The 24,987-nt window shown below is 40.7% G+C and overlaps 1 protein-coding gene across 1 annotated transcript in view; it reads left to right on the top strand.

The window, feature by feature from the left end:
• KLF7 (KLF transcription factor 7) overlaps window positions 1–8,021 on the top strand; it is an 84,356-nt gene extending 76,335 nt beyond the window's left edge. The window contains exon 5 of the mRNA XM_083354935.1: window positions 353–8,021. Coding sequence (XP_083211061.1) covers window positions 353–404 — 52 coding nt within the window. The 3' untranslated portion in view covers window positions 405–8,021. The remainder of the gene's footprint in view (window positions 1–352) is intronic.
• The last annotated feature ends 16,966 nt before the right edge of the window (window positions 8,022–24,987 follow it).

The following is a 24,987-nucleotide window of genomic DNA, read 5'->3' as shown; positions in this document are numbered from 1 at the left end:
TTTCAGTTATAAGCCACTGACTATATATATGATATATATACATATATATTTCAAAATTATGAGATTATCTCACCCATTTTTCTTCTGAAGGATTCTTCCATTACCATGAGAGCTGAATAAGTAGATCCTGAAACAGATGTAATAGATTTAAAATTGCCAGCTAAACCTGTATTCATTTATTACTCATACCATTTTTAGTACATATCAGGTGCTTTACAATTTCTGCAATTTTATTATGCAGGAATAAGTAGAGAGTTTTCCAGCTGATTACAAACTTGGACATTGTGAGAAGTGAAATCCAAACTATATAATTGTCTTTGATACTGATTTTATTTTTGTGTTTACTTTGCAGGTGTTTTTCAAGGTCTGATCATCTTGCCCTCCATATGAAGAGGCACATCTAAATAATAGGGAAAATACAGTGTGACCCGGATGCAGTTAGACCATAGCGTCATGGGGAGAAGCATGGAACCCAATTGCCTGTCTCTTGCTACCTTCCAAAAGAAGAGAATTTGATCACATGTAAACCTCTATTCACACAACATGCAGTAAATGCTGTCATGCACTCAGCAGTACGTTCATCTGTTTCCAATGCCTTGCCCATCTGAAAGGCAGAAGACATGTGATTAGGAAAAGGGATGCAGGGGAAGTCTTTAAGACACAGTTGCTTACAGCACTTCAGAACTTGAAAATCTTTGTTCCTGTTTATTGCCAATGGAAATCAAAGCAGATGGAAGAGGATTCCTTGCAGGTGAACAGCATAGAAGCAGCATATAGTAACTTGCTTCTTGGTGCAACTTGACTGGGGAGGGGGGAAACCTATTTTGGACTTGCATATTTGTAGCACTAACTTTTCTTTGGAGATAATTTTGGAAGGAAAACTAATGCCCTAGAAAAACCAAATTCCAGTTTGGTAGCCAAAACATTACTGTCTTGGTTCCTTTCTGCTGATTTTGTTTTAAGGCACCCTTAATGATTTATCAAGATTCCTCAAGAACTTCTTGATCTGCTCTGTTTTGTTTTTTCGTAGAACTGAGCTGTCAAGATCTGTTTAAGTCAATACCAATGGCCTTAATTGGCAGTACACTCTGCAGCGATCCTAGGATACACCTACCAGTTTTCTTGCTTCAGCTGTTATGGACTTTGTCAAGGAGATATATATATATATAGAGAGAGGGAGAGAGAGAGATACTGTTTTGTTCCTTTAATTTTGGTATTTGGTTATTGCACATCACGTGCACAGAGAAACTGTGAAAACTGCTGATATGATTGCATAACGGTTGACAAGCGAAATCCCTGAGCAAGATCACAGTATATCTTTGGAGGCATCACCATATTGCCATAGTTCGAACTTCCTATTTAATTACTTAATGAAAACTTGAAAGAAAGCTTATTTGAAGCTTTGAACCTTTTCTCCAAGTTTCTGAGAACTCATTTACACACCTGGATATCTGTCTTGGATTCTCTCACTCAGGCCTGACTTCAGGTTTTCCTTCTGCACCCTGGGGAGCATGCTTGTGGGAACCCACAAAAAATGGTTAGCAATTCTGGTTGTTTGTTGTTGCTAGCCTTTTACTTGGTGAAATATGTGGTAACATATGTGTGTCTGGCACTCGCAAAAGAAATATTTTGGGTTAAGCAGATCAATAGAATACTTGCAATCATGTAAGTTAGGAGTGAGAACCTCTTGCTTTTAATATTAGTCTCCTACATGTTTTCTTCTAAAAGAGAAAATGCCTACCTAGATTCTCCTTTCCCATTTTATTAAAGTGATGAAATTCCCACTTGTCCAACACAATGCAGTTAAATGAAAGGATTGGCTTTTTGGTAAGCACGGACTTCTTTCCAAACAACTAATTTAAACAAAAACAAAAAAAAGTAGATGCATGGGTCCACTTCAAGCAATGGTTGTACTATTTAATGAACAATGAAGGCATCAGGCTCATGCTTGGATCTTGTAGATAGTTTGATGGTTGTGGTCAAATTAGATTATTTTTTCTGTACTTATCTACACACACACACACACACACACACACACACACACACACACACCTCTTCCTTCCTCTATATATGCATAACGTTTATTTTTAGCTAGTTGGAGCTGGCACTATTCCAAAGACTGCCTTTTCAAACTATCTCTCATGCAGGTAAAGAGATAGTGATTCAGAATGGCTGTGTATAGTTAATTTGGGACCATCCCTGCAAGATGTGCTGAGAAACGGAATGGCCTGTAACTCTCTTGGTTGCTACTCTTCCACTCACTAAACTAGCTCACTGCCCTACTTTGGACTGTTTTTGACTTGTTGACTGTTCACTAATTTCCTAATTCATGTTTAGGATGCAGAAACATTAAAATAACTTTTTATATCTTCAAATATATAATGGAAGTACAGACACTGATACATAATATTTAGCTCTTGGGGTTTTCTTTCCATCTGTAATTTCATTCAGCTACTGAGGTTCCAAACAGTCCTCTCCTCGGGCTCAGATAATCCCTGCACATACTGTGACTATCAACAACCATTTATATACAAAGTCTAGCCCTTAATGATGGGATGAGATACGGACCAAAACCTGAATAATCTTTACAGAGGCAATTAACATTAGGATTTAAGAATAAGGGCAAGATCTAAGTTTTATTCCAAAGATTTGTGGTGAAGAAATCTTGGAGCATTGTTTGCTGACAATCTTGTAGTTCTCTTTAACTGTGTTTGCATCTTTTCTGTTCTATGGAGGTGTTCACTGGGAAATTGAGAACTCTGTAACTTGGTATTGGAATATTGTTGTGTGACAGTTTTAGAATATCAGAGAAGAGAGAAGACTGAACATCTAGACAACGTATTAGCTGAAAAATCTCTACTGTCAAGATTTTTTTGTTTTCTTGTAGAGTCTTGCATAATGTGCATGCATGTATCTGTGCGTATGGGTGTATGTATATAGATAAGTGTGTATGTATATATATATATGTGTGTGTGTGTGTGTGTATGTGCACGCACGCACACACACAAATATATATATATGTATCTGTCATGACATAGTCCTTAAGTAATACCCATAGCCTAAAATATTCAGTTCTGTTGTATCTAGAATTTCATTTGAGACTATAAGAGTTACGGACAAATTTAAAATAAGCTTGCTTTCTTAAATAATCTGAAGCAGATGTGAATGGGAAGCCAGAGAAACCAAAAGGAATTGTGTTCATCTAACTCTTACTGATATTAGAAGTCTCAGAAAATTTTCTGTTAACAGGACTTGAAATAATCTGGGGAACAAAAAGCTTGTTTCTTTTCTCCCTGTTCAAAGTAGATTTGAAGTATAGGATTTAGTTGGGAGTAAGAAGGGCCTCTTCCTGAGTAAATGTGAAAGGGATCTGCTCTCAGCCTGTGAGAAGATAAAACAGGAAGAGATGTAGGTCCATAGTGAATGCATAAGGTTGCTATGTTTCCACTGTAGATTATATGGTTATTAGCTGGCCAGCACCACCAAATAAACAAATAATCAGAAGCCTATAACTTGGTACAGCAAATCAATCACAGCTTAGCCTTCTGCCTCTGCCTCTAGTTTGCAATGTTTGTCTGTAAGGCTGTTGGCACTTGTCAGTGGGAGCCTCTTTACTTCCCAGTGAACCACCCCATCCTCTGTTGGTGATGGGATCTGTCTGCAATCCTAATCATACTGACAGTCTCACAAGCGTGGGAGGCAGGAAGGAGGAGGAAGAATTCAGGACAATGAGCCATGGGAAATGCAAACACAAATGGTAATTTGTTCTTGAGATTTTCTTTTCGCCACTTACCAAAAGAAAATCATGTCTGATGGGTGTGCCATACCAAAAATGATTTTTAGTGGGTTCTGTATTTCTGTTACAAATTCAACATAAATTGAGGGAGAATGTGTGTAAATATTTCAAGGACTTAATTACATCATGTAGCAGACCTTAGTTTGGCTTTTACCATCCTATACAAGGATTTTCTAACATAGCAATGATGGCAGGGTTTTACCACCCAGTCTTTATTAATGGTCTCAAGGAGAGGAAATGGCAAGGCAAGACAGAGTCGCTAATTTCCTAGTCTACTATAAGGAAGCTTGGATAGAAACTACAGGCAAAAGCAATCAGGCATTTGATTCAGGCAGCCCTGCCTTTGAGCAGTATTCTTGTTGCTTCAGCAGCAGCCGTGTATGCTGCATCCTGTTTTCAGTATGCCAGTTTACAATATGCTCTGGAAAATTTAGATTTGGTTAATTGTGTGGCACACTCTACATGCTAACTTGTACTACACATTTCTGGTAGACCCCATGATAATTGGATTCAAAAGAAAACTCTTGTTTTCTTTTAAACATTTAACAGAGGGCCATCTCTGTGGGTTTGTTTGTGTGTGTGTATATATGTGTGTGAGTATATGTATATATATGTGTTAAGGATTTTGCCTTTCCTTGCCAAAATAAGATAGGGGCTATCTTCAGAAAAATAGCAAGAATTGACACACACACCTGACCCCTTTCAGCAACAAGGATCTCTCTCTTTCTCAGTAGGGATATAGTAAAGGCTTCATTTTTCTTAAAAACCCTCGAACAATAGGGGAAAAGTATCAAGAATGTATTAACCTGCTGTAATTTCAAAAGCACACTAAATTATTCTTAGATTTGAAAGTTAATGTTGGCATACTCATATTTTTAAATTGAACTATGTTTATATATTTTTTTTAATTTGTTGATTGGGCATACAGCCAAATTGCAAGCGTACACTCCCAGGGTCTCTGTATCTACACATATGCTAAAACATCTGAATATATCTAAAATATAAGCCCATGTAAATGAAGTAAAATCCAACTCTGCCTGATGTAGTAATCAACAATCCCTATTTCTGTTTCATTTGAGTGAGGGCCCTTACTATTGACAGTGAATTTTAAAAGAATGTTGGCTTATTTGGAATAATTTTGCTTGTGTGTATCTTTATTGTATACCATGAGAAAACAGAATGAATGTTTACAAAAGTACCCCGAGTTTTATGTCACATGGAGGGAAGTGACATTAAATTGACCTATCTATCTGCTGAGGCTTCAGTGTGCAAAAACCACCTATCAATATAGCATACAATTTCTTGGACATCTTTTTTTAAATTCCTGTGTGACAGATTATTAGCTGGATAAATAGATCAGCATGGTTGATAGGTCCATTTGGGAAGCCATTCCTAAAGTAATATTTTTACAGGTCTGTCACTTAATATTTTCATTTATTGTATTACTATTCCTGTGGCTAATAAATGGTTCCCTGGAAGGCCATATGGTCAGACCAGAATATATATCTGGTCCAGTATATCCAGTATATTGTTATTCGTTGTTATTTGTATTTTATGCATTTCTGAACGTTGTATCTGCTAATCCCTGAACACCAAAATTGTAACACTGTTTTTAAGCACTCATTTGTTATTGATCCTTCACTACCTGATAGACATTATATTATTTTTTAATTTTTTTAGTTCCACAGATAGTGAAATTTGTGTGAAGTTGCTCAGTTCTAAGAAAAAACTAAACAGCACTTCAGTTATGCTAGCATGTATCATCAGCAAATGAACACTGTAAGTATATACATGGTAAAGGTCTCTTCAACAAATTGAGAGTACTATAGTGGTACCATTTTGAGAACAGTATTTTATCCCAAAATGAGCACTGTATAAAGAGAATGTTTGAGGGATTTTTTTTTAAAAAAACACACTATAGAATACCACAAATATTGGCTGAGCGGAGAGGCTGAGCACACAAGGTAGTAGTAGTTTTCAGCCCATCTCCTTCCTTGCCTTGTGTTGCTTTCTCTGCCCCTTCTCTTAGAGTAGTGCTTCCAGTGGGGATACAGTAGGGCTCTGCTCATGTCTGGTTCCTTCAGGAGTCATCTGCACTTGAAGGAATTCTGCATCAGAGCTGGGATTATGCCTTTTACATGGCTGCCAATTCCATGGAGGCCACACACTTGGAGGGCAATAGGACAAGGCTAGAAGCCTGGATGCACAAATGTATGAAAAGGTTATAACAAGTAAATAACTTTTCTGGGGATAGAATGGACAAGTTAATACTTCATTCCTGATGAAGAGAAATACTGCCCCAAATCCAGAATCATGTCTCTTCCTCACATGACCCTTACCAGATGCATAAGCTCGTCTGCTGATTATTGTGCACAAACTTACAAAGTGAACAATATTTAGATGTTTTGAGCAGCTGGTCAAGCAATTGCCCTTTTTTCCACCCTCCTATGTGAGAAAAATTGCAAATCAACAATCAGAAGTCAATCAGAATCTGAATTGGGAAGGAAAAATAGAAATCTCACCCCAATTCAAGGTTAGCCAAAGCTGAGCTTTATTGCCAATCTTCATAATCAAGTCATTTGCTGCTTCTAAAGCAAGGTTATTCTTGTGAAGTATATATTTTTGACAGGGAGGAAACATGCAGAGATGATGCATTGAATTGGAAGGCAAAACATAAGGTTTGAGAATATGTTTAAGAGGTCCCGCCTTCTAGGCAAAATGGGCTGCATACAGGTTAAAAAAATAAAATCTCTCCTGTATCCTGTTGTCTGCAGTAACACTTTCCAGAAGTAGTTCTCAGTCCCAACTACTTCCTAAATTTCATTGGGGAAGGGATGGAATTAGCAAGCAGCACTGCACTAAACCCGTGTCCCTCCTATTCCACAGTTCTGCCAAATAAACAAAAAAATTGGATTCTAAGAAAGTTCAGAAAAATATCCAAAGGAATAATCAAGTAGGCAAGCTTGTCTTACCCCTTATTAGCTACAATCCTGGTAAGATTGCCTCGTGATCAAGATTAGCTTCTAGTGGCATCAGTCCAAAGATCCACACTTCCCATTTCCAGTCAATTTTCCAGCTGTAGTTCATACTATAAGGAGGTACTGGGTTTCATGGATTAGTGGTTCTTCATCCTTCACATGTAATGTGCTCAATCTGCTGAGGCACACATTCATCATACAGTTAGATCCTCCAAGCAGTTGATTCCACAGTGATTCTGGTCTTGACTTAAAGACTGATGATATATATGAGCAACGTTAATTACCTCCAGAACTGGAACCCTTGACAAGAGGTTCCAGGAGCATGGTAGGAGAAATTACTCCCTTGAAACAACCCCCTTTAAATCTTTCTAAAGTTATATCAAGGGAAAAGCATGTCAGAATTTAGACAATGGGTACAATGAATATTGCTTAGGGAAGTAAAGGATTGGTGTATTTGTAACAGATTCACCAGATCCTTTTTTGGATTCTAATTATATCTATATATATATATATATAATCCAGTCATTCTTTTAAAACAATACCTGCGTAACCACCAACAACTCTTGAAGGACTTTCTTTTTGCACTACAGCTTTTCTTTCATCAGACGTTTCTGCCAAGTGCATTTGGAGGAACCTTCAGCCTCGTTCTCTCAGGTATTTCTAGTACGGTGTTTCTTAACCTTGCTAACTTTCAGATATGTGGACTTCAACTCCCAGAAATCCCCCTCGCTGGCTAAGGAATTCTGAGAGTTAAAGTCCACACATCTTAAAGTTGCCAAAGTTGAAAAACATGGCTCTAGTATATCACAGAAGTACCCAAAATGGTAGCCCTCCATTCTCCCTTTTTTGGTTGGTGTTTATTTTTTTTATGCTTTTTATATATATAAATATATATATAAATATAAATATATGAATATATTACTTTGTCCATTTTTTTGGCTGTACAAAAGTCTTAAGATTTAAAAATATTATTTGTATTATATGATGGTGGTATGTTAATGTTACAAGATTATTAATGAAAAAGAAGATTTATTTTTGTTACTGGTCTGTTTCATAATTCTTTTTTAAATTGGTATATTGTAAGATATCTATGCAAAAAAAGTTATGTGACGCATTTTTATTTAAGAATGTAATATGTGTAATAAAAAGTAGAATGTGTTTGGCCTGAAAATGGTTCAAGGCATCCTGGGTATTTTTTGTTGAAGCATAGAGAAAACTGCCTAATATAAAGATAGAAACAGGGCTGTATCTCGCAGTAACTCATAACAATGAGGAAGCAAAATTTTCTGGATTATATCCAATAGTTACTTCCACAAATAAAAAGTGCTTCTGTTTGCACCAGAGGATCCTCAGACATGCTCCTCCATTCAAGCACATACTGTGGTGAAAACCTCCTTCTGCTCAAAGCACTCCCCTCTTACAGGAGGACCCCCCTTTTTTCATAATCTGTATTATAGGATTTAGAATGCTGTAGCATTTGGTTTTCTACTAGAGCAAAGTTCCTATTCTTCTTTATACTGATGGATTTATAATATAGAAGGAAAGGGAATAAATCTATAAATAAATAAAGTTCCAAACAAGAAATAGATTTATTTATCCAAACCTTCTGAAAAGGTTTAATGGTTTACAGTAAACCATATTTAGCTTGTCTCAGAATTCCCTTGAGGAACATACCAAATTTACTTTCAGGTACTGATTTGGTTGAAAGCATTGATGAATGTACAACACATTTTCTCACATTTCTTTGTAATTTTATTGATAAATAATGTAAAAAAAAATCTCATTCTTGAATAGAAGATTCATGGAGTTTAATTTGGACAGCACCTAGAACTATACAAATGCATATATTGTACAAATACAGTACATGAAAGGAATTGTTTCAGAATTTTACTTAATTCTTTCTATAATCAGGCACGCTTCTTGGCAGGCTAAGACAGCTTGACAAAGGTTTGACAAAGAGAGTTCCCCAAAGCAAGAAATATGGCCTTGGACAGTAGATAAGGTGAAGTGAAGTAGTTGATCAGCTTTCCTGATCTGTCTTTGCTATCTATTCGGCCCTTCCTTTCTTGACAGACCTGTCCTATGCTACCTGTGGGTTTCTTCTGTTCAGCTTTAAAGAAAAAGTTTCTGTGGCATGTATTTACTGACACAGATATTTGCTATTTTCAAGGGTTCATCCCACTCTTGGTTTCAGTTGTAGGTCTTTTCTGGAGAGTAGGTTATTGTATCTGTGGGAGAGATGAATTGTGCCACATACTCCCTGAAAATCCACCACACTGCATGCTTTATAAGGCCACTCACTTACTGTTTTAGAGCCAACTTTAGGTATGTGTTTTTCCAGCAATGTACTTAATGTATCTTGATTTCGAAATGTGTTGGAGAAGAAACATGAGTCCCCTGGACTGCAAAGAGATAAATCAGTCAATCCTAAAGGGGAATCAACCCTGACTGTTCTTTGGAATGAAAAGTTAGTGAAGCTGAAGCTCAAATAGTTTGGATACCAAATGAGAGGAGAAGACAACTCAATGGAAAAGACTCTGATGTTGTGAAAGTTTGAAGGCAAAAGGAGAAAGGGATGGCAGAGATGACATGGTTGGATAATGTCATTGACACAGTGGATATGAATTAAATCCAGTATAGCTGGACTCCTATAGCTGCTAGATTTCTTCTCTTAATGGAATCTCATTCTAACTATGTTGGGGAGGGGGGGAGAGGAAGAGGCATGATTCAAGGACCAGTATAGCTGTGCATATAAAGAAATAGCTTACTCTGGTGGAAGAATAGCAGTTAATACAAAGAAAACAACTCTGACACTTCATTCTGTAGTGTAGCTCAACAGCAACACTTCTTCTCTTCCAGGTTATTGTTGCTTGAGAAGCTTGTGTGTCATGTTAAATTAAGCCCCTTCATTGGATAAAGCTTGATTACAGCGCTTGGGCAGAATATTCACTTTATATAATTTAGATTTTGGCATTTACACTATTCTTGCCTCTTCTGTGGTTCTTGGTAATTTTCAAATCACAAAGACAAGTGCCAACTTTCTGTACAGAATATTTTCAAGAAACAGGACAGGGTAGGAAAATTAAAGAGAAACCTGGAGTGGGGGTCAAAACAGCAGCCATAACTGTGCAATCAATGTTCTAACCCCGTGGTGGTGAACCTATGGCATGTGTGGCACAGGCGGCATGCAGAGCCGTCCCTGTGGGCACATGCGCCATTGCCACAGACAGGGATGCAGGGCCGGGATCCTCCCCTCCCCCTCTCCATGCATGCAGAGTCCAGGAACAGCTGCGAGAGCTGAGCGGGGTGAGGGAAACCTATAAAAGGAGCAGGTTTTAGCAGGAGAGTGAGTGGCCTTTGGAAGCAACCAGTGGTGGGTTTCAAATCATTTAACAACCAGTTCTCTGTCTCGCCTTCCCTCCATCTTGGGCTGGGCTGCTTGGGGGGTCGGCTGTGGTGGGTTCAGGAGGGTGGGGGTCTTCAGGTCCAGGCTGAGGAAAGGTGGCTAAAGGGGGCGGGAGGGCCAGGATGCCTCTGTGGAGGAAAGCTCCCCCTGCCAGCCAAAGCCTCTCATCCACACTGTGGTCATGCAGGATTGCATAGAAGGGGCACCTGGCAGGGGTCTGGGAGTTGGCCAGCAGGGGGGAATCAGAGCTGCCATCTCCCTTCCGCAGTGCAGCCCCATTGGTGTGAGCGGAGATGGCCCTGGGATGGCTGGAAAGGAGCCCTCACCTGGTGTGGGCCCTGTCTACATGGTGGCTCTGACGGGGGTGGCAGCTGCTGCTCCTCCTGCTCTGAGCCCCTTGACCGGCCAACCACATAGGGAAGCAGGAGGCAGCGGCAGTGATCCCTGCATCGCCAAGCCCGGCCGGCAGCAGATCTGTAAGCGAAGCTGTGCCACTCATCCTCACGCTGGTGGAGGCAGAGGTGGGGGAAGGTGAGCTGTGGTGCACCTCCACCCCTCCCCACTGCCACCCCACATCATCCCACATGCACATCCCGAAGGGGCATTCGGGAATGATGTGGGGCAGCAGCGGCAAAGGGTGAGCACATGCCAGATCCCTCCTTCCCCCACCACCACATAATGGTGAACTGGTCACAGAACCCCATTGGCAGGGGCAGAGACAGCCCCGGGATGGCCAGAAAGAAGCCCAGCCTATCCACTCGACTGACAGGGGCGGCCTCTGCTGCTGCTCCGACCGGTCAACCATGCAGGGAAGCAGGAGAGGCAGCTGGTGCATGAGATCCACTGCCTTGTCGGGCTGCCAGCAAGCAGCTGAGGCAGCTCCAGACTCCCAGCTGCCCCTCCACCTCCTGCATCCCTGCATGGTTGACCGGTCAAAGTAGCAGCAGAAGCCACCCCCATCAGAGCCGTGGAGTGGATGGGCCCAGGCCAGGCAAGGGCTTCCTTCCGGCAGTCCTGGAGCCATCTCTGCAAATGGGGCTCCGTGGCCAGTTCTCCATTATGCAGGACAGCCAGCATGCTGTGGCTGCTGCCAGACACCATCGGCCCCCATGAGCTCACTGGCCTCTGTGTGCAGGGGCCAATGGTGTCAGGCAGCAGATCTGGAAGCGAAGTTGTGCCTCCCATCCTTGTGCTGGTGGGGGAGGCGGCAGTGGGGGAAGGTGGGATCTGGCATGTGCCCACCCTTTACCGCTGCTGCCCCACATCGTCCCGTGTGCGCCTCCAGGATGTGCGTGCAGGACGTGGCAGTGGGGAGGGGTGTGTGTGTGCTACAGCTCACCTTCCACTGCCGCTGCCTCCACCAGCGTGAGGATGGGTAGCACAGCTTCACTTCCAGCTCTGCTTCTGGCTGGGCTCACGATGCAGGGATCACCTCTACCACCTCCTGCTTCCCTATGTGGTTGGCTAGTCAAGGGGCTCAGAGCAGCAGGAGGAGCAGCAGCCGCCCCGTCAGAGCCACCGTATAGACAGGGCCTGCACCAGGTGAGGGGTCCTTTCCATCTGTCCTGGAGCCGTCTCCGCCCATGCCAATGTGGCTACACTCCGCTCATGCCAATGGGGCTGCCATGATGCAGGACAGCCAGCAGGCTGTGTCTGCTGATGGACACTGCTGGCCCCCATGCACTTGCTTCTGGGGTGGGGGGGCGATGGTCAGGCAGCAGCTGCTTTGGCCCCTGCCTCGCCTTGCCTTCCACCACAGCAATTGGCACACCCACCCTGCCTCACCTCGCCTCACCCCACAGGACGAGCCTCTGGCCCACCACCCCACCCACTGGATCTCCCCCAACCCTGCTTGGCCCCCACAATGTCCCTCCCCACGAGCATCATCAAGGTGGCCACACCCACCCGGCAGCCAGCGATAAATAAATGGGTTTTAGGTTGCAGTTCGGGCACTCGGTCTCTAAAAGTTTCGCCATCACTGTCCTAACCCCTTGTTGCTTACTTGTGATTTGCATAGTTACAGTTGCCGTCTTGGATCTTTTTGATCCCCTTCTCCTCACAGATAGTGGCCGAAGAGCTACAGAACCATGAACGTTGGCCACTCTTTCAACACAGACCTTTTCAAGAAATGGCTACAAGAAACAATAGAGTTTTATTTTATTGATATGAGGTTATAAATAAATTCTTGATAGTCTGGCAGTGTTTCTCTTTCCCCTTGTCTTACATTAAAGAGGGTCAGGCTAACCTGTCCTGAGTTTCTTTCTCACTCCTTCCTGTGTTCTGAACTAAGTTCATATTTTCCTAATGGCTGTCCCATATCTTCCTCAATGATTTCTCCATACCTCTACGCCTTATGATGTTTAGACAATTTCCATAAACAGTTGTGATTATGTCATTTTTAGACCTTTTAAAAATTGTAAAGCAATCAGGATAGCTTGAACTAAAAAAAATAGAAGTAGTTAAACATGGGTATGGAGCAAGTCTCACTTCTCACGTAGTAGATGGTTGAAGTGTACAAAATCCCTCACATGGAATTTTTTTTTAAAAAAAGAACTTTGTGTTTCTACTACCTTACTACACATCATCACAATGATGCTCACCTTGTCTCATCTTGAAACATCTATTTTACTTTATTTCTCTTGATTAAAGCAACTGGAATTTTCAGTGTGGAAATCAGATGTTTCTGCCGTGAGAACTGTTACTAAAATAATCTCACTTGTCATTTTCTCACCAACACTAAGTGTTCCCTCTCCAGGGTGGAGATGTTTACAACTTATTCACTAAGTGTAGTGTGGTTTCTTTTTCTTCTTTCCACAGTAGATGCTTAATTTCCTGCAATTCTTGGAGAGCACCAGCAGGAAGAGATGTCAGGAAGCTCACCACCAAGTCAGGCAGTGATTAAAAGTAGACTCATTTCCTTCCTTTCCATCCAGGACTGTTGGAAAGATTGTTATGTTCTCAGGTTTGGAATTCCTAAACAGCTCCCCCTCACATACCACACAATTAATGATGTTGTTGTTTTTTTTCAACTGAAGGCCCAAGTCTACTCTGTTTTGCTTTGTTTTTGCAGATGGGAGTTAGCTTTAGCTGTAGAGAAGCTCTTTCAGGCACTTTATGAGGGAGGCAAGTCTATAATCTAATGATGAAATTTATGTTGGTCTACAGAATGTCCCTTAATGCCATTTGTCTTTTCCCGAAACACTCTGGTGGCAGTCACTTTCTCCTACTTACAAGGTGACCTTTTCAGAAGAAGCTTTCCCCAATTGTCCCTTCATTCTCAGAACACAAAATGCCTTTATTTTTACAAAGCATATTTCTTTTGAGACAGTAGCAGCTATGGCCCATATCCTTATTTTGCAAAAACAAACAAACAAACAAACAAAAAACAGAATTGCCCAGCATTGACTTCCTTATGCTAGTTGTTTTCATTTTCAATCAAGCTGAGAAGGTAGCTTTTTGAACAGTTTCTGTAAGCAGCAGGCAATCCTTGAAGGGATCAAGCGAGCTCTAGCAGCCGAAGTGATACTCTAGCGGAAATTTACTCCATGTGTCAGATCAGTTCTTTCACAGCCTATGAAAATGAAGGGATTCCCTCTCTCATGTGCTTCAGTGACCTCTCTGAGCTTTAGTGCCTTTTTTCTTTTCCTTTGCCACATTCCCATTTCCTTTTTCTCAGAGATTGGTTAAGAAATAATTGTTTACAGTGCTGCATTCTGAAAAGTTATTTTCAACTGGAATGGCTATTAACCTTTTCACTACTGCTCTCTTTGAGAAAAAGAAAGCATGATGGGATCTCTGATTAAATCTTTGCCACATTCCTGCCCAATGCCATTTCTTCAAAGGTCTACTTATGTGATTTGTAGAAGCCAATCTAAACTGCTCCCCAGCTGCTATTGGCTTTGGAACTGGGGGGGGGGATACAAAATTAAACAGCCTTCTCCAAAGCAATGCTTCGTTTATCAAATGAGCATCCTGTTTCCCTCACTGGCTCTTTGAAGTTAGAAAGCCAAAGATGCTGATGATGGAGTTTTTTGGGCTATGCTCTGTTTGCCTCTGAGAGTTCCTTTGCAAGTTATTTTTCTCTGCGCTGCACAGTTGATCATAGATTTTAAAGTATACATTGTTTTCTAATGATCATTTGTGCCTGTCTCATCCTCGGGAAAGATAAGTCATAGAATTAGAGCAGGGGAGAGGCGAAGTAAATCTCTATATTGCAGCATAGCTCAAGATTAAAGCTAGAGACAGACAACCTGAGCAGGAGTCTGGAGCTCTGAGATTGAAGCAGAAGTCACCAGTATGAGGTCAAATGTCTACCAAGTGGCTGGTGCCAGTGATGTTGTTTAGAACTCTAGCAACTTTGGCTTGTGTGTCCCACGTGTTAACATGAAAATTTCATGATGAGTAGGATGTTATTCATTAAAAGTACCCCAAAGCTACAAAACTGTACACTAAATAGAGAAGGCTTTTTTCTCTTGGTAGGGCACACAACCTACTTTGCCTGGTCTACGAGTAAGGATAATGTTGGTCACTTACAACTCTCAGGGTCCTCAGCCAGCAAACTGTAGTCAATGTTAAGACATGCCAGGAGTTGTGATTTAACAAGATTTGCAGAACCAATGTTTCCACAACCCAACCTACCGATATAACCATAACTGTCAAAGCGGCTGTTGATTCACCTCTTGGTTTGGGTAACTGCTACAATTTTATCTCAGTGCTGTAGGCTGAACATCTGCTTGCTTCTTGTTTTTTGGTGTTATTTAGGGTCATTTCATGCGGAAGCCAAAATAAATTGCTGCAATTTCTGTTTGGCTTAACTTCAAGGCCAATACCAGTGGGTTTTGCCTCTACAGAGTCTTCCAAAGCAATCTACTGATAGTACAAAATGAAATGTCAGCCTGTAACAACAACAACAACAACAATAAAGTTGGAAGGGACCTTGGAGGTCATCTAGTCCAACCCCCTGCTCAGGTAGGAAATCCTATACCAGTGATGGTGAACCTTTTAGAGACCGAGTGCCCGAACTGCAACCCAAAACCCTCTTATGTATCATCAGGTGCTGGGTGGACGTGACCAATTGGGTGGGTGTGGCCAATTGGGTGGGCGTGGCTGCGGCGGTAACAGCAGACTGGGTGGGACTAAAGTTCAATCAATCAATTCCAACTTTGCGAGAACTTTTTTTCCGTGAGAAGTTGAAATTGATTGATTGATTGAACCTTTTTTCTTTTTCTTTTTTTGCACTCGGCAGAGGCATAAAGCAAAAAGGTTTTATAAAACCCAGCTGAAGGTCTAGGACTGGGACGACGGTGCACATGCCCACAGAGAGGGCTCTGTGTGCCACCAGTGGCACCCGTGCCATAGGTTCGCCACCACGGTCCTATACCATTTCAGACAAATGGCTGTCCAGTCTCTTCTTAAAAACTTCCAGTGTCGGAGCATTCACAGCTTCTGGAGGCAGGTTATTCCATGATTAATTGTTTTAACTGTCAGAAAATTTCTCCTTAGTTCTAGATTGCTTCTCTCTTTGGTTAGTTTCCATCTGTTGCTTCTTGTACTGCCTTTGGAGAATAGCTTGACTTCTTCTTTGTGGCAGCCCCTGAGATATTGGAACACTGCTCTCATGTCGCCCCTCGCCCTTCTCTTCATTAAACTAGACATATCCAATTCCAGCAACCGTTCCTTATATGTTTTAGCCTCCAGTCCCCTAATCTTCTTTGTTGCTCTTCTCTGTACTCTTTCTAGAGCCTCAACATCTTTTTAACATCATGGTGACCAAAACTGGATGCAGTATTCCAAGTGTGGCCTTACCAAGGCATTGTAAAGTGCTATTGACACTTCACGTGATCTTGATTCTATCCCTCTGTTAATACAGCAGGCTGCAGATTATTTTCATCTCTTGTTCAGGATTATAACAAGCCACTTGTAGTTGTGCAAAGACACAGGCATTTGACTTTGATAACAGCTTTAACCAAAGTATACCTTTCAGATTGCTTTGCAAAACAATTGGCAGTTACGTCACAGCCCACCCACTCACTTGAGGGCATGGAGGTCAGTACTTCCTGCTTGGGGATTCAGGCACTTTCTCAAAACACATTGCTCTAGTGATCAGAGCTGAGCAAATCTGTGAAATGCCATGACTTCATAAAATCAAATCCAAAATATTCTATTCCATCCCATTCTCTCCTTCTGGAGTTCACTGTTGGATCTGTGAGCTGAATGGCTACTGTAAAGAAGAAAAGGGATACTTAATCAGGTGCAGAGTTATCTGGTGGAGAAATAGAGGAACTAACAGGCATATTCTCTGAATACATTCATATAAGAAATCTAGGAATCTTTTACTTGGTCATTAAGCTTCTCTAGATAGCTGTAGTTAACCTCTCCTTCCCCTTTCTTTTTGCTTGGTCTTTAGTTATTACAACGGATAGAGACCCCAATAGAGAAGGTGACAAGAGCTGCAGCCTCTGGAAGTCAACATAGGGCAATTTTCCCACAGTGATCACCTGCTGTCCCACAGTTATTTTGCTGGAAATTATGGGAGCTTGCACACTACCACATCTGAGCACATAAGTTTGGAAAGTCTGGTCCAGAGGAAGTGCTCTTCAAAGGAAATAGCCAGCTGCTGCTTATAGGATCCTTGACAATGAGGGATTGTCTGTTTCTAGTCCTCTGACTCCTGTGACATAATTGTTTTCCATTATAGAAACTGAGAGGCAGCTGTTTGAAGTAAAAACAAAATAGAGGACATACTAGCACTGGGAAGAGCTGGTTCATCCCTTTTCTGTGGACTTTGAAGAGCCTGATAGGGCAAACAGTAATCAGGGAATTAGAATGAGGGGCATTAAGTTTCAGATACAACAAAAAAAGTCTTGCCCTCAGTTTATCTAGATTTATTTGTTACAAATATATTTTTTCTTCCTAACAAATAAGCAACAGTTATCTTATTAAATTTGTATATATTCAATTACAGTATGTTTAACTTCTACATTATTTTTTTGGAAGATTTTTTCCCCCATTAAACTGAAACAATTTTGGGAAAATGGTCTGCAAAGAGTCCTTCCAAGGAACTGAAATAAAATCTTTTCTTTCAATGTACACAGTACACATAGTATATGACTAATGAAACTGGCATGTATAACCAAAAATAAATCTATAAATTCCTGGCATAACTGCAAAGGGGAGGCCATGTCTTTTCATTTGTGGTGGAAGTGCTCAAAGAGCGCGTGGTAGATGTAGAAATGGGTAAAAGTATCAGTCAGGAAATTCAAATAGATCCCATTATTGAAAACATTAACTGAAAACAGAAGAAGATGAAGTCTAAAAAGTTGTTAGTTTCTATATATAGACAGAAGCAAAAATGGCAATAAATAAAAATAGAAAGAAACATCTTTGAAAACATGACAAACTCTGATTTAGTGCTATCATGAAGAAATAGATCCACTTGCAGCATCTTTGAACAGTCAAAATCATATATGTGCATGTATGTGTGTGTATTTGTCTATATTATATGTGTATCTGTGTCTATGTACACAGGCATACATGCATGCACATATATGATGTACACAGCTTGCAGCAGATTTTTTTTCTTTGCGCCCTAGGAGAGAAACTTCTGCTACTACCTAGGATTGAAATCTCAACCTTCCAAGTGGCAGGTGAGCGTCTTCACCATCAGGCCACAACATTTCTCTCCTTCCCTTCCTCCCTCCCTCTCTCCCTCCTTCCCTCTCTCCTTCCCTCCCTCCCTCTCTCTCTCTCTCACACACACACTTTCTCACTCTCTCCTTCTCTCTTTCTTTCTCCCCCCCCCCCTCTCTCTCTCTCTCTCTCTCCATCCATCCATCTACACACATACATATGCACATACATACATATGTAATATAATTTTATTCAAGGAAATTATAATTAGAAAGACCTTATATTCTTACATGGGAAGGTTTGTATTATTTGTAAAATGTCAAGAATCCAGATGGGAAACATTATACAAGTAAAACATTTCTAGGAAACAGGGTAGGAAACAAAAGTGGTGAGCATTTATGTACTTCAGGAAATCATACTATATATATAATATTGTTTTAATCAAAGAAAGAATTGATTTTCAAAGGTGGCAAAGAACTTCTAATTCCAAATAACCAAGCTTCATCTCTTAAGGTCCCCCCCCAATGCAATTTGCTACCAAGTATAGCACATTAATTTGTCTTTACTAGCAACTGGTCTGTAAGGCAACTAATAGAGCAAAATTTAACTATGCTGTTGGATTCTGATCCAATAATAAATAACATACAAAAATTAGTCTTCATAGCAGTGGGACAGTCAAAGTCACATACTTGTTAAGGGATAATGTAAAGGAATTTGAGTGGCAAAATCCATATTCACAAGGTAGATATGTGGAGGCCCAATATTATTTCATTATTATAATAAATTGAAAAGTCAGAGACAGAGGTAAATTTGTTTTTGGCGATCCCCCAACATAGGAATGACAGAAAATCAGTCATGAATATTTTGAAATTCCATTTCCCAGATTTCTTGCTTAATAACTCTTCTAGCATTTTCAGGACCAAATGAAACAAGAAATTCAGATGAAAAGCTGTTAGTCTGAAAATACTTTTTTTCTAGATTTGCTGAAAACAAAAAGAAAATATTAATATAGATCAATATAAAAAACTGACAATGGTTTAGGTGCTAAAAAAAGGAAGGGGTGTGGCACATACACCTATTCACACACATATATATCTTATGGGTCTGGACTTGGTTTTTTCATCCAAAATTCAGAATCAACTGGAACAAAGATAGGTTTCAACCAAAATTGATGAAGAGAAATAAAGCTCATTCTTCCGGAAACAGGTTTACCATTTCAGTAAGAAGTAGCAGAATGTTGAACCTTTATGCTAAATCAAACCAACAGCTATAAATTATGTAGTTTGTAAACTTGCATTTTACCTCTTCTAAAAGACAAAATACATATATATTCTAGACAGAAAATGATAAGAATGTAATGAGATATACTACTAAGCAAATATGCACAATAAATCTGAAATAAAATTAATTTTCAGTGAACCATATTTAATTGAAGAAATAATTAAACTGCCAAATTGGCATCAGGGTAAAAATAAGATTTCTGAAGCAGGAAGTGCAATGTGTTGACTTCCTTCTGAACCTTCGTAAATGCATCATGCAAACCTGTTGTCTGAAATTATAGTTGTGTACCTGCAGTTTGTATGCTTAAAACTCTTCTGCACTTTTAACTGGTCATGTTTTAGTCTCAGATAATTAAATCAAATAAATCTGTATTGACTGATTAAATTAGCATGATATATGAAGCTAGATAATTTCACCATGCAAGATATAATGGCACATTCCTAGAAGCTGTGGAATGGCTGTTCCTCAGCCTTTCTGGCTGCTAAGCATTTGCCAGGCATCTTCAAGATCTTTTTTTTTCCGGCAAGAGAATCATCTTACTGTACAGTTGGAGGACAACAGAGGGCTTTGTAGCCTTTACATTTGTTAAATAGTGGGCTCTTTGGTGCAGGAATGACGACACGAGGCTGAGTACAGGATAACTCATACTTTATTTCTTGCTAGAACTGTACTGAAGCATGGGCTGCAACCAGCCGCAATATATAGTCAGCCCTAGGCAGCAGCCAATAGGTTTGAACCAACTCTTGCCACCTGGGGCTAGCCAATTGCAGGACAAGAGACAGTTAGTCTGGGTTGCTGGAGAGCCATTAGCTGCTCCAGCAACCCACGTGGTGTATCACCAAAACCCAGTATATAACAACATTACTGTAGAGCTGGATGATCTGCAGGTCATATTCAGCCTTACACCATCCCCAAAAAACAAGTACTCTACCATCTTGTATTTTTCTTTGTCCTCCTAACCGTGTGAAGGAGAGCAGAAGACCTCTGAGAAGAAAACTGCTTCCATGTCCACCTTTCATTTCCAGAAAAACACCTAGAATCTTTGCTTCCATAATTCAGCCATTTTATCCTCAAATTTTAGCAGCATAATTTTAGGACATTTTCTGGGTTCTGGGCTGCATTAAGGATGGAATGGGAAGCAATTTGTGTTGCGAAAGCTTCTTGCTTACTGTCCTATCCTTAAAAATACAAACAAAAGAAAAAAAAGAATTGCATACACTCTTAGTTAATTAACCTAGGAACTGGAAACTCACTAAATCCTTATGCAGTCTATTCTACTATAGCAAGGGTGTCAAAATACTGGCCCATGGGCCACTTGCATCAAGAAGAGGCCACGCCCACCCCAGCTCCGACAATGCAAAAACAGTCAAAATATGTTGTGACACGTCACGTCACGTGGCGAGTTTGACACCCATAGATTAGTTACTCTTCCTATGAAAAGCCTTCTAATGTTTTATCAAAATCTGTTTCATTGCCATTTCTATCTATTTATTCCAGTTTTGTCTCTTGGAGCAGCACAGAACATTTGGTCCATCTCATGTGTGACATCCCTTCAAATACCTGAAGGCAACAATCATATCTCACTTTTAACTGTAGTTTATACAGACAAAACATATCCAACCAAACTATATTGTTCAAAATTATGGGACTTGCATGAAATATCTGAAGAACAGGTTGAGAAAGGATCATTCATAGCATAGCCCAATTTTCCCACAAGACCTAGCAGTACCCTTAACAAAAAGGATTCCACACTGTTTTCTTCCATCTTTTGGTGATGTGTATGTGTACATGCCCCTTCATGTATTACTGCCTTGTTGTGGCGAAGGGGCTTGTGTAATTCGATGAAGCTATGAGCAGGGCCACCCAAAATGGAAAGGTCATAGCAGAGAGTTCTGACAAAATGTGATCCACTGGAGAAGGAAATGGCAACCCACTCCATTATCTTTGCCATGAAAACCCTATGGACAGTACCAAAAGGCAAAATGATATGATGCTGGACGATGAGCCCCTCAGGTCGGAAGGCATCCAATATGCTACTGGGGAAGAGCAGAGGGCTAGTACTAGTAGTGCCAGAAAGAATGAAGCAACTAGGCCAAAGCCGAAAGGACGCTCAACTGTGGATGTGTCTGGTGGTGAAAGGAAAGTCCGATGCTGTAAAGATTTTTTCTCCATAGGAACCTGGAATGTAAGATCCATGAATCAAGGAAAACTGGACGTGGTCAAACAAGAGATGACAAGACTAAACATCGACATCTTAGGTATCAGCAAACTAAAATGGACAGGAATGGGTGAATTTGATTCAGATGACCATCAGGTATACTACTGTGGACAAGAATCCCTCAGAAGTAATGGAGTAGCCTTCATAGTCAATAAAAGAGTAGGAAAAGCAATACTGGGATACAATCCTCAAAATGACAGAACGATCTCAGTTTGAATCCAAGGCAAACCATTCAATATCACAGTAGTCCAAGTCTATGCCCCAACCACCGGTGCTGAAGAGGATGAAATTGACCGGTTCTATGAAGTCCTACAGCACCTTATAGAACTAACACCCAAAAATGATGTCCTTATCATCATGGGGGATTGGAATGCTAAAGTAGGAAGCCAAAAGATAACCGGAATAACAGGCAAGTTTGGCCTTGGAGTACAAAATGAAGCAGGGCACAGTCTGATAGAATTTTGTCAAGAGAATACGATGGTCATAGCAAACACTCTTTTCCAACAACCCAAGAGACGGCTCTACACATGGACATCACCAGACGGTCAACACAGAAATCAGATTGACTATATGCTCTGCAGCCAAAGATGGAGAAGCTCTATACCAGGGGTGTCAAACTCAATTTCATTGAGGGCCGCATCAGTATTGCGGTTGCCCTCAGGGGGCCGGGTGGGTATGGCCAGGGTGGGCGTGGCCTACTGGGTGGGCATGGCTAGAGTGTGCATGGCCTACTGGGTGGGCGTGGCCAGCTCTACGTCGTTCGCATCAAGGGTGCCTATGGGGGCCTGGGCAGGAGTGGGACAGATCTCAGGGTCTCTGGCAGGAGGAGGGTCTCTGGGCCAGGGCCAAGGCAGTGGGGGCCGTTCCCTCACTGTTTCCAGGATGGCTTCACGGGCCATATGAAACCACTTTGCGGGCCGGATCCGTCCCCCGGGCCTTGTGTTTGACATGTCTGCTCTATACAGTCAGTAAAAACAAGACCAGGAGCTGACTGTGGCTCAGACCATGAGCTTCTCATTGCAAAGTTTAGGCTTAAACTGAAGAAAGTAGGGAAAAGCACTAGGCCACTCAGGTATGAATTAAATCATATCCCTGTTGAATATACAGTAGAGGTGACAAATAGATTTAAGGAATTAGATCTGATACACAGAGTGCCTGAAGAACTATGGACAGAGGTTTGCAACATTGTACAAGAGATAGCAACCAAAACCATCCCAAAGAAAAAGAAATGCAAGAAAGCAAAATGGCTGTCTGAGGAAGCTTTGCAAATAGCTGAGGAAAGGAGGGAAGCGAAAGGCAAGGGAGAAAAAGAAAGATATGCCCAATTGAATGCAGAATTCCAGAGAATAGCTAGAAGAAATAAGAGTGCCTTCTTAAATGAACAGTGCAAAGAAATAGAAGAAAACAATAGAATAGGGAGGACCAGAGATCTTTTCAAGAAAATTGGAGAGATGAAGGGAACGTTTAATGCAAAAATGGGCATGATAAAGGACCAAAATGGCAGGGACCTAACAGAGGCAGAAGAGATTAAGAAGAGGTGGCAAAATTACACAGAAGAACTATACAAGAACGAGCTTAACGTCTCTGATAACCACGATGAGGTGGTCACTGACCTCAAGCCAGACATCCTAGAATGTGATATGAAGTGGGCCTTAGAAAAGCTGAGCAACAACAAAGCTAGTGGAGGTGACAATATTCCAGCTGAGCTATTCAAAGTCTTAAAAGATGATGCAGTAAAGGTGCTACACACAATTTGCCAGCAAATTTGGAAAACTCAACAGTGGCCACAGGATTGGAAAGATCAGTTTACATTCCAATTCCAAAGAAAGACAGTGCCAAAGAATGTTCAAACTATCGCACCATTGCACTCATTTCTCATGCTAGTAACATTATGCTTAAAATCCTACAAGCTAGACTCCAGCAGTATGTGGATCAAGAACTACCAGAAGTACAGGCAGGATTTCGAAGAGGCAGAGGAACTAGAGATCAAATTGCCAACATACGCTGGATCATGGGGAAAGCTAGAGAGTTCCAGAAAAACATCTACTTCTGCTTCATTGACTATGCTAAAGCCTTTGATTGTGTGGATTATAACAAACTGTGGCAAGATGGGGAAGAAATGGAGGTAGTGACAGATTTTATTTTCCTGGGCTCCAAGATCACTGCAGATGAGGACTGTAGCCAAGAAATTAAAAGACGCTTGCTCCTTTGCCATGGCAAATCTAGATAGCACACTAAAAAGCAGAGACATCACCCTGCTGGGAAAGATTGAGGGCAAGAGAAGAAGGGGACGACAGAGAATGAGGTGGCTGGATGGAGTCACTGAAGCAGTAGTCGTGAGCTTAAATGGACTCCAGAAGATGGTAGAGGACAGGAGGGCCTGGAGGAACGTTGTCCATAGGGTTGCAATGGGTCAGACACGACTTTGCAGCTAAGAACAACAAATGTGTACATGTATGTGTACACATTACATATTTTTAAAACCTGGGGTTTTTTGCTCTGGAAAATTTATGTTCATTTCCACCATTATTATTTTTTTCATCTTCCCTTTCTCTTCTTACACAATTTCCAAAGATGTACAGTACAAAGACAATCCTACTTAAAGTTTCTGGCTATCCATCCAGCCTTAGAATAATTAGTAAACGTTGTAATTGGCCATATAATACTGTTTTGGAATGAAAACAAATTGACCACAGCACCACTGCTGAAAGAAGCGGGGGATATAAACTGTAAAAAAAATTATTCTGAAAACCTGTTCTTTTAGGGATATATTCCTGGCTTTACGTAAGTGCTGTAAAAAATTGAAGTGCTTCTACAATCACTGGAAAAATGCATCACAGAACATATACAGTTAATTTTCTGATAAGAAGGGGATAGGCTGAATGTAATGAAAAGTGCCAGAATATCAAAACCTATGAGTTGCTCGTCTACAAAGAATGCTTGTCTATAAGAAATAGACAAATTAAGACTATTGCAAAATGTGATTTTGTACTATAAATAGGGCAGCTTGAATTGATACTCTAAAGCAGGGGTGTCAAACTGTTGCATCATGCAAAGGCCATGCCCACCCAGGTCTGACAATGCAAAAAAGTTGTGATACATCGTGACATGTTTGACACCCATGCTCTAAAACAATTAAAAATTAGTCTTTTTCTTCAAAAAACAGCACACTCTAATCTCAATTTCAACTTTATGGTTTGCTGATCTGATAGCATAATGAGTCATAGCAGAATGACATACCTAGAGTAGCAATGATTAACTAACCACAGAATTGGTATTCAGGTGTAAAATACTGCTCTTTGTGTGAGATGTCACTTGCCTAAGGTAAGCAAAGTATCTTACTTTCCTTGGAATGGAAGAAAAGAAACTATAGTTGAAATTGGATTTTTAAGTGGAAGAACTGTGTGTGATAGCAAATGTTACTTATTCAAAAAAGAAAGGCATATGCCAAACTCCCAAAAGAACAATTAGAGTGTGAAAAAGCATGTTGTGTTCTAACAGACCACTTACTAGACAGCCCACAATTAATATAATGGGGGCCATTTCCTATGTTCATACTGTTTCAAGAATAATCTTTGTTCTTCATGGAGATTTAAATTATACAATAAAATAGGTTGGCATCTACAGTCTACCCAGGAGAACAAATCTAAAGTCATATGGCTCCTTACTACCATCTTCC

Source organism: Vipera ursinii (genome assembly GCF_947247035.1).
Source record: "Vipera ursinii genome assembly, chromosome: 1".
NCBI classification, from domain to species: Eukaryota; Metazoa; Chordata; class Lepidosauria; order Squamata; family Viperidae; genus Vipera; species Vipera ursinii.
The sequence above is the reverse complement of the archived record's forward strand: the minus strand, read 5'-3'. Positions and strand labels throughout refer to the sequence as shown.